Raw genomic sequence first — 15,511 nt, 5'->3', positions numbered from 1 at the left:
AACCTTGTTCTAAACATCAGCCACTGTCGACAACTGCCCCCTGGAATCTGTTTGCACACATTCTTCAACTGAACTTGTCCCAAACTCTCTCTGTGTCCCTGAACCCTGCTGTCTCCCCATTTCCTACCAGTTCCTGCACCGTGTGCACCGTGAAATCTCGCGTGCGGAGAAGAGTTGACAGCAGACCTGGGACTGCTCTCCTTAGAGATTCTTGCCTACGAGGTCGGCTGTCGGCTGGCACCTGGGGGCTCGGCTGTCAAACAGTTCCCTGCACTGACATCAGACTTGCCCTGAATGGCAAGGGCTCACTGAGCCCAAGTCGTTTACAAACAAGGTGGTCTGTGCCGATGCCTGGACGTCTGGGATCTTGGCAAAGGCCAGGCAGAGGGAGCCTGTGACCAGTTCTTAATTAAAAGCCTGGTGCGTCTCCATTGAGCTTCCCCGGGGACAGCACTTCACGGTGTTGTCACAACCCGTTAGGAGAGCAAGGACGCTCGCCCATGACTGCTGGAGAGGCTCTTGGAGGCCTGCACTGCTTTCCTGTCTTCACGCCACTTCCCTTCCCCTTCGCTGATCTTGCCACACACCCTTTTGCTGTCATCTTGGCCCTGAGTGACCACAGGATGAGCTCTGGGGTCCTCCTAGCCAATCAGCAAAACTGGGAGGGGGCGTGTCTTAGGGTCTCCCGACATACTTAGTATAATTCACCTTTCCCCTCACTCTCCATGTTCAATTAATCACCAACTACCCTTAGCTCTGCCTCTGTCTGTTTTGAAAAATATGTCTGTATTCTCCGCCCTTACTGCCTCCATGCGGCAACTTCTCCCCCTGCCCGCCCCCCGGCCCCGACTTCCCACACTGAAAGCAGCAAAACAATGAAGTTTCTATTTGTAGCATCTTCTGTGACTCTCCCGGGAATTTTTGTCTGAATAAAAAAACCTCCTGGCATCATGACAAAAGTTATCCACGGTAGAAATAATGAAATCATAGGTCTATAAGTAACATAAGGCTTACAGAGCTGAGTCATTAATTCTAAAACTCCATCTTATTTAAAATCACAGAAATACCTCTGATTAAACACAAACAGGGAAAAGCAGCAAAGGCAAACTGGGTAGTATATTAACTTTATTTTGAATTATAATCTGAAATATTTCATCAGACAAATGGACATAATGAAAAACTTCTGTGATTGAATTAAACAAATGCCTTGCATAGGAATTGCTAGTTCTAAGAGCTCAATGAACTGTGAGTTAGATGAACATAAAACAAGAACCATCTTCCTGTGTGCAAACAAATGCAATTTAGCTTTAAAAACATTTTTTTAGAAGTGCACCCCTGAAATCTATATAATTTCATTAACCAATGTCACCCAGTAAATTCAGTGAAAAGTAACCCGTTTGCCTGTTATCAACCTATGAACCAGGAGGTCAGAGTTTGATTCCTGGTCAGGGCACGTGCCCAGGTTGCAAGCTCGGTTGCAATTTAACTTTAAATAACAGAACGTTTTGTTTTGTTTTTTCCAGTCTTGGGTGAGTGATTTAGATGTTCATCTTCCCTGCTGTGGATAATATCATCTCATCTGGACCACGTGTGAGCCTTCTAAGCTACAGTCAGAGGCTCCCTTAAATATTGTTAGAGCTCCTGGATTCATTTTAATGACCCTGATATTGATCAAGAGCATTATCCACATAAAATGATCTAATAAATAGGCCAAGGAAAACATGTCTTAGAGAAAAACAACAACATTAAGTTTGTGACTTCATTGCATTTTTGTCCTTTGGAACTTTGCTATCAGTCCCCATAAAACTTTTGATTTAGATCAGTGATGAGCAACCATTTTTGGCTTAAGGCTCTAAGTTAGGGCTCTAACTAAGGCAAAAATTATTAAAAATTTAAGGCCACATTATTTTCTTTAGAATAAATATTGCTTTGTGAAATTCTCATGGGGGGATGTGTAATTGCACAGCTTTGCTGAGTAAAACTGGCACTGCTTTGCAGCTACTAAAATATTAATATACGGGGGTTCAGCAATCCAGGCGAAGCTTTCTAACTGTTTATCCTGACGTGAGACTGCAGGCGTGTTGCAGAGCTGGCCAGGCTGTAGGTTGCTCAGTACTGGCTTTGCTTGTGATAATGATCAAAATAAGCTAATATCTGTTGGTTATGTTATTGATCATAACAAACTTTAGAAGGATATCTTCCATTTTCAAAATTATACTCGGTTGTTTACTGACTTAACGAAAATGCTTTTAGTGACACTGCAAGTTGGTTAAAAAACCCTCCTGAGGTCACATTTCCCTCCGTGTCAACATGTGTTTACACAGAACACGGGCCGGACACAGAGCAGAACAGGAACGAGAGAAGGAAAGATGTGTTTCTAAGTCACAGAATACCCGTGTTCATCACGGCAGGTTACAGAGAGAAGGGTCAGCTCATGTCTGTGCGCGTAGGCACCGAATGAGGCATGTAGATACCACGGGTTGTAAAGTGCATCGAATATAAGTTTTGACACCTTTCTCAGAGGAATAGTTCCATAAAACCCAGGTTTCCTTCTTGGATCCCACTAGCTCAAGAACATGCATAGAGGAACACTTACTACACACTAACAACATTCTTTTATTACTTACAGTCCTGCAATAGTGCTAGCGACGTATTGTACTTGCACATATCATATTGTATCCAAGGACCGCAAAGCCACTGTACCAAGCAGAGTGATGTTGGAAGCTCCAGCTTCCAGAGCATGCTAATGGCACAGGAATCAGGGCCCCGATAACATAACCTAAATAAAAGCTCAAAAAACAATCCTCAAGTCCTGCGGTCTGTAATTTTCTGAATTTCCAAATTTGCCACTTGCATCCCACCCTCCCTGCAATACGGACTCCGGGTAAACATGGCTTTTGCGTGTTAGGACTAAGAGGAGGTTCAACTCACACATGAACACTTTGTCTCTGAGTTCAACAGCCCCCTTTGATTTCTTAGTGACGCAAGTTCACACGTCAGGTCTCTGAGACCACGGCTATGATCCTTGGGTGGGAGAAACATCTTACACTGGGATGACATACATGCATACATGTAAAATGTCACGGAGCTACACATTTTAGCACACGTACACGTAACACAAAAGCTAAAGTTCACTAGCTCATCGGAGGTCAGACCTGCGGCTTTTAAAGGCTTACAGTCTCTCTGTCTTCTGACTTAAAGCTCTTGGAAGGTTTAACAATTAGGGTTTAACCGAGAGACCCAAGTGAGTCCAAGATCCCGCCAGGCCCCGGGGAGTGGGCTGCAGGCCGCGTGAGCAGCCGTGCGAATGAGGAGGTCCCTGCGCTGTGCTTCAGGCACCAGGCACAGCTCTTCTGGGTGGGCAACCAGGGCACTGTCTCCTTACAGCATCTCCAACACCATCTGAAAGCAGTTTCTAGTGGGCAATGCGGTGACGGTTTCTCCCTTTCAGTCAAATATGCAGCTGAGGTAGCTCTTCCTGTGGCCTTCCTTGCCTCGCAGGAGACTCAATATTCGCTCATTTTTGGTTAGTTCTGCTGGAAGTTTGTTGGCCTGAAAGAAGGTAAGACAGGCATTAGCGGATTCCCACAGCTGGTGTGGTTTTAGGGACTCCAACGAGGGGGCTCGGACCCGAACCTGCTTCTTTCCTGGTGAAAAACCCCACTGGACTCTGTTGTGTTCAGGCATTAAAGGTCTCTCTGGAACGTAAACACGTCACCGGTCAGGGTTATTTTTTTTGTTAGGGTTACTTTTCCACCTCGCCGTGCCTCTCACTAGACGGTGCCCTCCTGGATGCCAGGGCCCATGCTTTTTGGTCGTGTGTTCTCGTTTCCGGCTCAATGCCCTGTGCATCTGGCCTGTGCTCCATAAACACTGGTATGTGCCCTCGAAGGGCCCGCCTGAACCTCCCCCAGGAGCAGCCGCACGTAGACTCATAGCTCTCGGAGCGCCCAAGCCAGTGCTGTGCTCACTGGAAATCCCCCACAACCACCCCCCTGAGCTCCCAGGAGGCACACCCAGAACTGCATTTCCAGTTTCTATATAAAGGTTCTAACTGCTCCCCGGCCCCCTTCATTCAGCCCTGGATGGCTTAGTCACGAGGACACTACTCCCTTCTGGATGTCCCCGTCCAAGGTCTAAAGATAAGACAGGAGCGGTGCTTCCAGCTGCCTTATCACTCCGCCAGGCCCACCAATGGAAGCTAATCTCAGCATCTCGGGGAGAGATAAGCAGAGGTAAATTGTCATCAAACAGGTCAGTGGTAGGAGCAGGAAATGATCCCTGGATTGGAATGAATGAGGCCCTTAGCTGTTCAGCTGTACTTCCTGATAGTTTCTTTTCAAAGTGTCATGACGGGCTCCTTGCTTTTGTTTTCCTTATGAATAAAATCAGACACAGTAGCAGATGCTTATAGAAATTCAAGCGGCAGGAAAGTATAAAATAAAAATAGCTTTCGCCACACCCACTTCCTCCTTCAAAGTTTAGCCCTGGCTGGTGTGGCTCCCTTGGTTGAGCATCGTCCTGGGCACCAAAAGGCTGCTGGTTCGATTCCCAGTCAGGGCGCATACCTGGGTGCAGGTTCGATCTTGTCAGGGCAAGGCAACCATTGATGTTTCTCTCTCTAAAAATAAATTTAAAAATCTTTAAACAAAAAACAGAAGTTAGCAGTGTCGTGTGCTTCTTCAAGACCCGTCCTAGGCTCCTGCCCCCACCCCACCCCGCCCACTGGACAGCTCATGCAGATGTTGGATAAGAGGAAATACAACGACAATCATGTTTTTTTCCTATGGCTACCGCGCATCTTCCACCTCCAGATTTGGCCTAACAGCAAACTAAAGAGTTTGAGTTGTAAAAAGACATGGGTTGGTTCTGTAACAGGGCGGTGAAGTCCTGTTAACAACATAAAAGTGACATTTCCCCCTGCAGACACCAAACAGAGCGCCAGCAATCCTCAGCATATGACCATCCAGCCTCCGGGGGTGGCGGTAACGACCAGACTCTGACATTTTTAGGGCCCTTCGTGGATGACAGAACACTCATAACCCTGCCCCCACACTGCTGCCCCCCCCCCCCCACTGTCTCCCCACCCCTGGAGCTGCGCCCTTGTTAGCTGAACCCACTGATAATACAGGGTTTTATTTATTTTTATTTTTTAAAAATATATATTTTATTGATTTTTTACAGAGAGGAAGGGAGAGGGATAGAGAGTTAGAAACATTGATGAAAGAGAAACATCGATCAGCTGCCTCCTGCACACTCCCTACTGGGGATGTGCCCACAACCAAGGTACATGCCCTTGACCAGAGTCGAACCTGGGACCTTTCAGTCCACAGGCCGATACTCTATCCACTGAGCCAAACCAGTTAGGGCGATACAGGGTTTTAGAGTAATTCTCTGGGTCCAGCCAGGCCAGCATGGCTCGTGGCTGAGCATCGACCTATGAACCAGGAGGTCCCAGTTTGATTCCCAGTCAAGGGCACATAGCTGGGTTATGGGATTGATCCCCAGTGCAGGAGGCAGCAAATCGATGATTCTCTCTCGTCATTGATGTTTCTATCTCTCCCTCGCCCTTCCTCTCTGAAATCAATACGTTCAGTGTAATTCTCTGGGTCCAAAGGGACTGCTCACCCACAACCCAGTGACCACCCTGCCTGCCATTTCTAGGCGGAAGTGCGAAGAGAGCGACAGGAGCCAGAGGGGCGTTACCTTGGTTACGGCAGACACTGCCTCACCTCTGCACAGGTGCCTGATGGAGCTGAAAGACAGTAAGGCAGGCCCGTACCTTGTTTCTCAGGGCTGGGTCTGCCCCCGCCTCCAGGAGCAGCGCGACGGTCTTAATGTTCCCGCTGAGCACGGCCGCGTGGAGCGCCGACGTCCCGTTCTACGAGGAAAGACGGGGCGTCAGGAGTGACTCAGCCAGCAGCACTCGGCCGGCCTTACGCCCCCTTACGCCCCCTCTCCAGTCACATCAGCCTCTGGCACAGGGTACGCCCAGGTGCACGGCAGGTGGTCAGTGTAAGTGTTGCCAATGCTCTTTTCTTTAAAAAAAATTTTTTTTTTTTAGTTTCAGAGCAGAAGAGAAATAAGGAGACAGAAACATCCATGATGAGAGAGACTCATGGACCGGCTGCCTCCTGCACGCCCCACACTGGGGATGGAGCCCACAACCCGGGCCTGTGCTCTGACTGGGAATCCAATCATGACCTCCTGGTTCACAGGTCAACGCTCAACCGCTGAGCCACGCTGCCCGGGCCAAGAACAGACTTCTTCATTCCAACCCCTTTCTTTTACAGACGGGCACAATTTCTTACCTTCAAAATGCCAAGGGTGGGCGAGAATTTCAGCAGCTCCTCGATGACGTCGTGGTAGCCCTTGTTGGCGGCCTTCAGCAACGCCGTGGTGCCATCCTTCCAGGACAGGAAAACGAGCGGGTCATTCAGAGCGAGCCGGGGCTTAGCACGCGGAATATGCACAGCCCTGCCAGGCCCCGAACCTAGGAGCCTCCTAGCGCACACGCAGCCACCGAGTCTGCTTAAAGGGGCACCAGACAAAACCGGTGACTTCTTTTTTTTTTTTTTTAAATATACTTTTTTATTGATTTTTTACAGAGAGGAAGAGAGAGGGATAGAGAGTCAGAAACATCGATGAGAGAGAAAAATGGATCAGCTGCCTCCTGCACACTCCCCACTGGGGATGTGCCCACAACCAAGGTACATGCCCTTGACCGGGATCGAACCTGGGACCCTTGAGTCCGCAGGCCGATGCTCTATCCACTGAGCCAAACCGGTCAGGGCAAAACCGATGACTTCTTATGTCATCTCAGGGCCCTGCCGTGTGGGAATTCACACTCTTCCAGCCCCTTGGGACTCTGGGTAAGGGACAATGGACTAGAGGCACCTCTGTTGTTCGTGAATGAGCAGCCCTGTTGATCTGCTTGCAGCGACTTAAACAATCCTTGAACTGTACTGGCTGTTCTCAAGCGTTAAAGGTGCTTTTCATTTTGTCTTTTCTCGCCTGCAGCCTTGCTCTCCTCTGCCCTGGTGTCTGTCTGCCTGTGGTGGTGGGCGGGGGGTGGGGGTTTGGGGGGTGGTGAGGGTGGAGGAGGGAAGGGTAGACTGAAATCTGTTAAAAAGAATGCAAAGACAAGCTGAGAAATTAACACCCCGCTCCTGCCATCACTTATTGGCTTGAGCAGAGACTTTCCACGTTCTTTTTCCTCCTGCTTTAGCGTATCGATGGCGGCACTGGGAGGTTTCGCTCACAGCCTCCTCTGGTGGAAAGGAGACGGCCGCCCACCTCGCCCAAGGCTTAGCCGGAGTCGGGAAGAAAGAACAGGAGAAAACAGGGGTTCTTTTCTGGCTTCAGAGTCGGTGGGAAGAGGAACAGTGGGAGAGGGGAGATGAAGTGGCCAGAGCGCACCTCTGTCTCCTCTTTTGGGGTCTGACTGGGAAAGAGGGGGGCACATAAGCAGAGCCATGCCAAGGGCAAGGAGGCCAGACACTGTGAAAAAATAAATAAATAAAAAGCGAGCAGCAAGCCGCCCTTGGTTCCGATGGGGCGAGGCCTGCTGGGGGTTAGGTGACCCCGGGGCTCTGTGGCTGGGGCTGAGCGAGGGGGTCCGCCTGGAGCACTGAGGGACCCCAAACCACAGGCACCCATGCCGGGCGGGCCAGCTGCACTGGGGCAAGTGCCAGCAGGAGGCGCCGTGCCCCCTGGAGCAGCCGCCAGGGACACCCCCCCAAGGAGCCGGGGCCCAGGCTCCTACGCCCCCTCCCCACCGTCCATCGGAAGTCTGCTCAGTGGGGGAGCATCACAGAGGAGTTACACAGGCTCTTGTTTTGTTTTCCTTGGAGAGCCCAGCAGCACTAGGTTTCAACAGATTCACACTGTTAGTTTCCCGCTAAAGAGCAGGTGGAGGTGGGGAGAAAGCCCACCCAGCTGGGTTCGACCAAATGCAGCCGCGTGGTCTCTGGGTCTAGGCTGCCATGGTTTCGGGCCTCGGTGCGTGCATTTCCCCTGGACCCCTCCCCCCGACCGTGCATGCACCACCACCACCCCCCTCCCCCGGGACCTACGTGCATGCATTTTCCCTGGACTCCCCCCTCAGCATGCATCACCACCCCCACCCCCCCAGGGCCCCACACGGTGCGTGCATTTCCCTGGCCCCGAGCTGTGCAGCTTTTCACTCAGACTCACGTCTCGGGCGGCGTCGCGGTCGGCTCCCCGCAGCAGCATCACCCTCACCACCTCGCTGTGCCCATCTTTTGCGATGCGATCCCCCACACAGCGTCCACACGGCAGAGGACCACACAGCGTCCAGCGTCCACACGGCAGCCACATGCTGTCTACACAGCATCCCACATGGCAGCCACATGCTGTCTACACAGCATCCACACGGTGTCCACACGGGCAGTCACACAGCAGCCACACAGCAGCCATGTGGCCTCCACACGACGTCCACACGGCAGCCACATGCATCATGATTTCACCAGCAGAGAGGATGGCAGGGCCGTAGGTGGTGGAACCAGCGTGTCTCAGTCGCCAGCGCAGATGCTCAGGGACCAGCCGGCTGGACAAGCAGCACAGGGAGGAGACACCCCACCTCAAAGCCGGGGGCCGCTGACCTCTGAGAATGCAGGTTGCTTTGGAGAGAAGGGCAGGAGGGAGGAGGACCCAGAACTGCCTAAACAGAGGTAACTAAGATAACGTGGCCCAAAGAGGCTGCTAGTCAGGTAAGACCGAGTTACTCATCCGTGGGGCCGAGGGCTGAGAGCACGATGATTCAGCTACAGGACACACAGGTCGTTTTCTGCTGAGGATGTGACTTCACTCGGCTCTGCTACTCGCAGCAGGCACAGGACTGCCGCCCACTGCTGTCCGGCAAAGGGACGGGGACAACGGCATTGGAGCGGGCGGAGGATGAGGGCACGTCGGAGCCCAGAGGACCCGAGGGTGCTGGGTACGAGGACACGGCGCCTCTGTTCTTGCAGAGACGTGGGGAAGAGGGGCTGAGACGGGTGGAAGGATCTGAAACACCTCGCCCTACTCCATCCTTCAATCTGCACACCGTGCATCAATGCGAACACATCCTCGATTGGTACTTTCAGTTCACAAAGCGCTTCTCCATCATTATTTAATTGGATTCTCCCAACTCAGGAGAATCATTCATTCCTCATTCAACCACCCGGCAATTATTAAGCATCTTCTGAGTCTCCGGCAGCCAGAGCTAAAAATAAGACGTGACTGCCCCGTGGAACAAACTATGAACCAGGAGCTCACGGTTCGATTCCCGGTTGGGGCACAGGCCCGGGTTGTGGGCTCCATCCCCAGCGTGGGGCGTGCAGGAGGCAGCCGATCAATGACTCTCTCCCATCACTGATGTTTCTACCTCTCTCTCCCTTCCTCTCTGAAATCAATAAAAACATATTTAAAAATAAGATGTGATCCCTGCTCTGACAGGAGCTAAGCCAGCGGAGAGGCAGCGGAATCTGAGTCTGACCTCAGGGCTCCAATAAAGTGTGGACACAGAGCCCCCTGAACCAGGGGAGGGCCTCTTACGTGCGGGTTACGGGTCAGCTTCCAGGCGGGCGTTGGTGTCCGAGCTGGGTCTTGAAGGACTAGGATTTTGTCAGGGGGGTGAAGGGACAAGGGGACCCATGGAGACGGAACATTTCCAGTCCCAGTGACCTGGACAGGAGGGGCTGGGTCAGGCAGGTGGGCGATCCAGACGGCATGGCCACAGGGGCGTGGGTGTGGCCCGAGGGGCATGGGCGGGGCCCGAGGGATCTGGGTGTGGCCAAGGGTAGTGGGTGTGGCCCGAGGGGAGTGGGCGGGGCCCGAGGGGGCGTGGATGGGTCTGGGAGGCAGGAGGGGGTGTCTGGGCTCCCCTGCTGGTGCCCTTCTCCCTCCTTATCGGCTCCGGGCCATTGTTCTTTGCGGATGTCGCCACCAGGGGGCAGCCAAGGAAAGGCCGTCAGGGGCCTCTGATGCTCTGGAAGGGCTTGTTTTAGTAAAAGCTGTTAATTGACACTAATACTTAGAGAAGTGCTGAGAGGTGCTCCGCTGGGAGTCACTGGTAACATCACAGCAGTAACGCTCACAGCCATCACCTCATCGCAACGGCCATGGGGTGGAGGCCACCCTTTCCTGCTGAGCCTCAGCGTCCCTCCTAGAAACTGTGAGCCTCACAGACGGACATTCCCGGTGGGAAGACAGGGCGCAGCCAGCTGACCTGGCCAGACAACCTTCCATTTATAAGCTCCCGGCGGGTAGTAAACAGGCACAGTGGTTACCCGAGGGGCACAGGGGGCAGACTGGGGTTCGTGTCCCAGGAAAAGGGAAAATTCTGTCCCCCCCAAAGCAATCCCTGGCTATGAACACCCGGTTCTTTTCAGAGCGGGACTCACAATGCCGGTCACATCGGACACAATCCTTGGAGGGCAGGTCGCTTGCCCTTTGACCCCAGCCCCCCCTCTTAAGCGAGGTCGTCCACTGGACCCGTCACCTCCCTCTGGGGAGCCCTGGCTGCCAGCTACGGGGGGTCACTCCTAACGCCCGGGTTCCCGTGCCATCAGCACACGACACAATCCACGCGACACACGAAGTACAACCTTATACCAACTGGGCTTTTTACAAACGGGGCCTTGGGCGTATGAATAATGTAATTTACTTTACAAATAGGTTTGTCAAATCACCAGGAATTATTTTAGAAGGAGGTTCAAAGAGACACCTGACCATCTCTCATTTCTAAATTCACAGGCACCCTCAGTAATGACCTCTGCAACCTGAAAGTAACCAACGCTTTTTATTTAGTAAAATCAGGCCTCTGATTCAGAATCAACCAACAATTTCAACATAAGAAGGACCAACAAGAAAATATTAAACTCCAATCCCCAGATGTCAATTCTGGCAGAAATGGAAGAGCAACTTTTTCTAAAAGTGTCCTTTCCCAGAAATATTCCTCAGGCCATCTAAGCTAAGAATATCTTTAAGATTCCGAAAATATAATCTCACATTTATAGCAGTGTCTGGCACATGTTAAGTTCTCAAGAAATACTGACTGAACACTGAATAAAACAGTTATAAAAAATTGGGGAGCTTGTGCCCTGGCCGGTGTGGCTCAGTTGGTTGGAGCATCATCCCATATACCAAAAGGTGGTGGGTTCAATTCCCAGTTAGGGAACATACCCAGGTTGTGGGTTCGATCCCCAGTTGGGGCATGTGCAAGAGGCAACCAACTATTTCTCTATCACATCGATGTTTCCCTCCCCTCCCCTCAAACCAATTAAAAAAAAAATTACCAAAAACAGACCGGGCGCTTGGAGAGATCATCAGCATCATCCCACCCAGCCTCCTACCCTGCAGCCTCCTGAGGGACGAGAGGTCCCAGAGGCCGGTTCACTTGTCCAAACCACACAGCCAGTTACCGCAGAGCCGGGGCTGGAACCGGGATCCTGACCTCAGACCCACTTTGCCCAAAGCCCCTTTCTTTTCTCAGGTTCGGATGCACCTGGACTTCTCAGGACGGAAGAAGCCAGTAGTGGAGACCTCGGACCAACGTGAAGGCTCCCATAGCTCTTCACCACGTGCACCTACAGGCTTTGTCAAGGCAGGTCTCACCGCGGTAGGAATCTCGGCGCCACTTACTGCAAAGAAACCAACTTGACTTTCCCCTAGACCCGTGTTGGCAAACCGCGGCTCGAGAGCCACATGCGGCTCTTTGGCCCCGCTCTTCCACAAAATACCACGTGCGGGGCGTGCACGTACAGTGCGATTGAAACTTCGTGGCCCATGCGCAGAAGTCGGTATTTTGTGGAAGAGCCGGTATTTTGTGGAAGAGCCACACTCAAGGGGCCAAAGAGCCGCATGTGGCTCGCGAGCCGCCGTTTGCCGAGCCGCAGTTTGCCGACCACTGCCTAGACATCTACCTTTAAGGTCACATCACTGCACCCGGAAGTGTTTTGTTAAAAACAAGTTAATTAGTGAGGGGACAGTTCCCGTATAAGAGCCCTAGTTACAATGCCTCACTTTGGATGGGTCTCCCCACCCTTAGAGCGAGGCCTGCATTACCTGGCAGTTCTATTCCTTTACGAATCAAGTAGTTGGTTTACCAGCTGTTGGCGAATGAAGTCCCAACAGCATTGCAATCGTGAGAGATGGGGGTGCAGACCTGCCAGCGGCTGCACTGGGCCCCTCTCTGGCTGGCGGAAGCAGTGAGGGCGGGAGAGAAGGCAGCACCAGTGAGGGCCTGGGCAGGGCCAGCTACCTGTCGCCTCCGTCCACCTGCGTCCAGGCAGCCTTCTCTCACGACCTCGGAGCCGCCAGAGTTTATCTGGACAGGAGGCGGCAGACTGTGTCCCTGACCTCAGACACCAACACCCACGTTTAAACAGCGGTGATGTCAGCCTGGTTCCGGGTAAGCCCAGAGCGAAGAACAGGGAAGCCCTGACCACAGATGAACGGTGCCCGGAAGCCAGGGGTGTAAAGGCACCCAGAGGTGACCGGCCGCTTAGGTAACACTGCTGCCAGGAGCTGGCCCCGGCCCCTGCCCCGTGCGCCCGACATTACCTGCCTCGGCTGGTTGACTCTCGCTCCCGACGACAGCAGCAGCCGAGTGACATCCAAGTAGCCGCCCTGGGCAGCCAGGAAGAGGGCCGTGGCTCCATCCTGAGGGGCAGCAACAGAAAGTGCAGGTCACCTTCCACATTTACTTGAAAAGAAATGACCTTCGAAATGCATGCATTGAATACATTTTCCCATTGCCACCCCCCGTTTTTCACATGCATGGTTAGCGCTTTATTCTTTGAAGAATGATTCTGAAAGATCAGACTGAGCCAGACCGACAGGTCAAGTTCAGAACAGACAGTGTCAGGAGGGGGAGCTGTAACGTCTACACCGACCCCATGAGGTCCCGATCCCAGAGCTGACACATCGAGCCAAGTAGCGTCCAGGTTTCCCTGACTCGAGGCCCCCACTCTTCTCGCCTGCACAGACTTCCACTGGCTGCTTCTGCTTTTGTTACATGAGCTGAGACCACCCCCTTTTTATTTTATTGTATTTTAAAATATGTTTTTATTTCAGAGAGGCAGGGAGAGGGAGATAGAAACATCAATGATGACAGAGAATCATGGATCTGCTGCCTCCTGCACGCCCCCCACTGGGGATCGAGCCCACAACCCAGGCAGGAGCCCCAACGAGGAATCAAACTGTGACCTCCTGGTTCACAGGATGCTCAACCACTGAGCCACGCGGCCGGCCGGCTTCATTCCCTTTATCCCGAGCGGAAAACCTGCGCACATCCTGGTGGAAAACACCCGCTCACCCAGCTCACTACCTCCCTCCCGCCAGGAACACCAGCCACAGGTTAAAACACACAGCACCCTTCCCGCGAGTCCAGCCACGTGGCGGTGCCGGGAGTTAACCGTGCCGACGCTGGGAAGCGTGTTCCAATGGAAAAGTCCACACCCACACGCTCAGTACACGTCTCTGAGAGGACATGGTGCCGGGGCATGAGGGCGAGGTGTCTAGTGGTGGGAGGCCAAGGTGTGGTCCTAGATCACGGGATACGGATCCTTCCACTCCCCACGACCGTGCTCAGCCACTTCCTCTCCCCGAGTTTTATTTTTTCCTACAAAACTGAAATCACATTTGCCACAAACCCTGTGGAACCACAGTGACAATCACTGACGAGTGCCTGGGTGATGTGCTGACTGCCCATCAGCCACCAACAGACCAGCACAGCAGGGGCTGCCTTTAAAGGGCCGGGTCTCCCTCCACCAGCCTCACCTCTTTTCCAAATAACCTGAGTTCTTTTTAAAAAAATATATTTTCCTGACTGCAGAGAGGGAGGGAGAGGGAGAGAGAGAGAAGCATCAATGATGACAGAATCATTGATCAGCTGCCTCCTGCACGCCCAATACTGGGAATTGAGCCCGAAATCCGGGCATGTGTCCTGACCAGGAATCGAACCATGACCTTGAACCATGACCTCCTGGTTCATAGGTCAACGCTCAACTACTGAGCCGCACCAGCAGGGCCAAATAACCTGATTTCTCCTTTTTTGTGCTCTTGTTCCCGAATAAACCCACAACAGAATGTGTTTTGGTTTCCAGCAAGTCCATAGGCTGGGCTTGTCACGTTACAAATGAGTACGTATCACGTGATTGTTGAAGATCCTAATTGCACAGGTACATGAGCTGCTACACATGTGAGAGATTTAAAAGGGCAAACGAAGATGGGTAAGATTATGTGGTTTCTACACAGAATAAGGTCATCTGGTGAACGGTGTGTTTTGTTCCCTGCTGTCCCAGATAAAAGGCCTGTTGTCCATGAAACTATTCTTGGAACTGCCGCTCTGGCTTCCAAATTCAGGCTGAGGGCAGGTGTGAGGAGGGTGAGCGAGGCCCCGGAAACACTCACGTAGAGCTGGTCGTGGACGTTGGCGCCGTGCTTGAGGAGGGTGTCCACCACCTGCCTGTGCCCGTACTGGCTGGCAGCGAGCAGGGCAGTGCCCCCGTCCTGCGGGCATGCAGAGCACACACTTTAGAACTTTGGAGAAGAACTTTCCACAGACGATACCCAACTCACCTTTCCTCTTTGGCCCCTTCCCGTTCTCTTTTTTATTCTCTTTGGTTAGTCCTCACCCAGGGATATTTTCCCATGGATTTGTAGAGAGCGTGGAAGGGAGGGGGAGAGACAGAGAGAAACATCGATGTGAGAGAGACACATCGATTGGTTGCCTCCTGCACACACCCCCTGACCAGGGCTGGGGAACCTGCAATCCAGGTACGTGCCCGTGACGGAAATCGAACCCTGGACCCCTTCAGTCCACGGGCCGACGCTCCATCCACTGAACCAAACTGGCCAGGGCCCCTTCCCGTTCTCCTGTGACCATGACAGGGTCCATCTCAAGGACGTCCTCAAGCTGGACTCTGGGAAGACCTGCCTGCGATCTATGACCGTTGTCTGACCAAGTCCTTGCGATTAATTCAGGAATGCCCCGGGCCTACTCGACTCGCCAACGTGATCACTCCGTCAGCTACTAACTGTCCGGTCACTACGTCGTACACCTGAGACTATCACCACACTGTCTGCCCACTGGGATCAAAAACAAAAGCAAACAGACGTTTCCCAGGTCCAAGGAGACCCATCGACCCGGCTCTCCACAAAGGGAGGAGAACAGAACGCCGGCAGCTGTCAGTCTGTCGTGGAAGAAACAGGACAGCCTCCCGGGCATCTGGCCAGAGACCCTCCTGACAAACATCGGCTTCTTCCCGTGGCTCCATGGGGCGCAGGCCTCTGAGGCTCGGGTGTGTTCACAGGGCGGCCCTCTGGGGCCGCTGCCTTCGAGAGACGAGCCTGCACCCTGGAGAGGATGGACGCCCACAGCGATTCCATGTGCCTCGCCACCCAGCTAGTGTTTGCCTGGAACACAGGCCCGTCTGTCCAGGTCTCTGAAAACACGGGCCCTCGAACTCCACAGGGCCCTGCAAAGTGTGGGCTGACATGGATG

General features: G+C 52.8%; 1 protein-coding gene across 1 annotated transcript in view; it reads right to left on the bottom strand.

Annotated features, from left to right (window-relative positions):
• Positions 1 to 1,984: 1,984 nt before the first annotated feature.
• Positions 1,985 to 15,511, bottom strand: part of ANKRD29 (ankyrin repeat domain 29) — a 33,536-nt gene continuing 20,009 nt past the window's right edge. The window contains exons 5-11 of the mRNA XM_023745720.1: positions 14,419 to 14,517; positions 12,568 to 12,666; positions 8,848 to 8,983; positions 8,197 to 8,345; positions 6,312 to 6,407; positions 5,783 to 5,881; positions 1,985 to 3,552 (exon numbers count right to left, since the gene is read on the bottom strand). Of these exons, the coding sequence (XP_023601488.1) occupies positions 3,448 to 3,552; positions 5,783 to 5,881; positions 6,312 to 6,407; positions 8,197 to 8,345; positions 8,848 to 8,983; positions 12,568 to 12,666; positions 14,419 to 14,517 (783 nt within the window). The 3' untranslated portion in view covers positions 1,985 to 3,447. The remainder of the gene's footprint in view (positions 3,553 to 5,782; positions 5,882 to 6,311; positions 6,408 to 8,196; positions 8,346 to 8,847; positions 8,984 to 12,567; positions 12,667 to 14,418; positions 14,518 to 15,511) is intronic.

Source organism: Myotis lucifugus, unplaced genomic scaffold (genome assembly GCF_000147115.1).
Source record: "Myotis lucifugus unplaced genomic scaffold, Myoluc2.0 scaffold_574, whole genome shotgun sequence".
Lineage (NCBI taxonomy): Eukaryota > Metazoa > Chordata > Mammalia > Chiroptera > Vespertilionidae > Myotis > Myotis lucifugus.
This window is presented reverse-complemented; position numbering and strand designations above follow the sequence as displayed.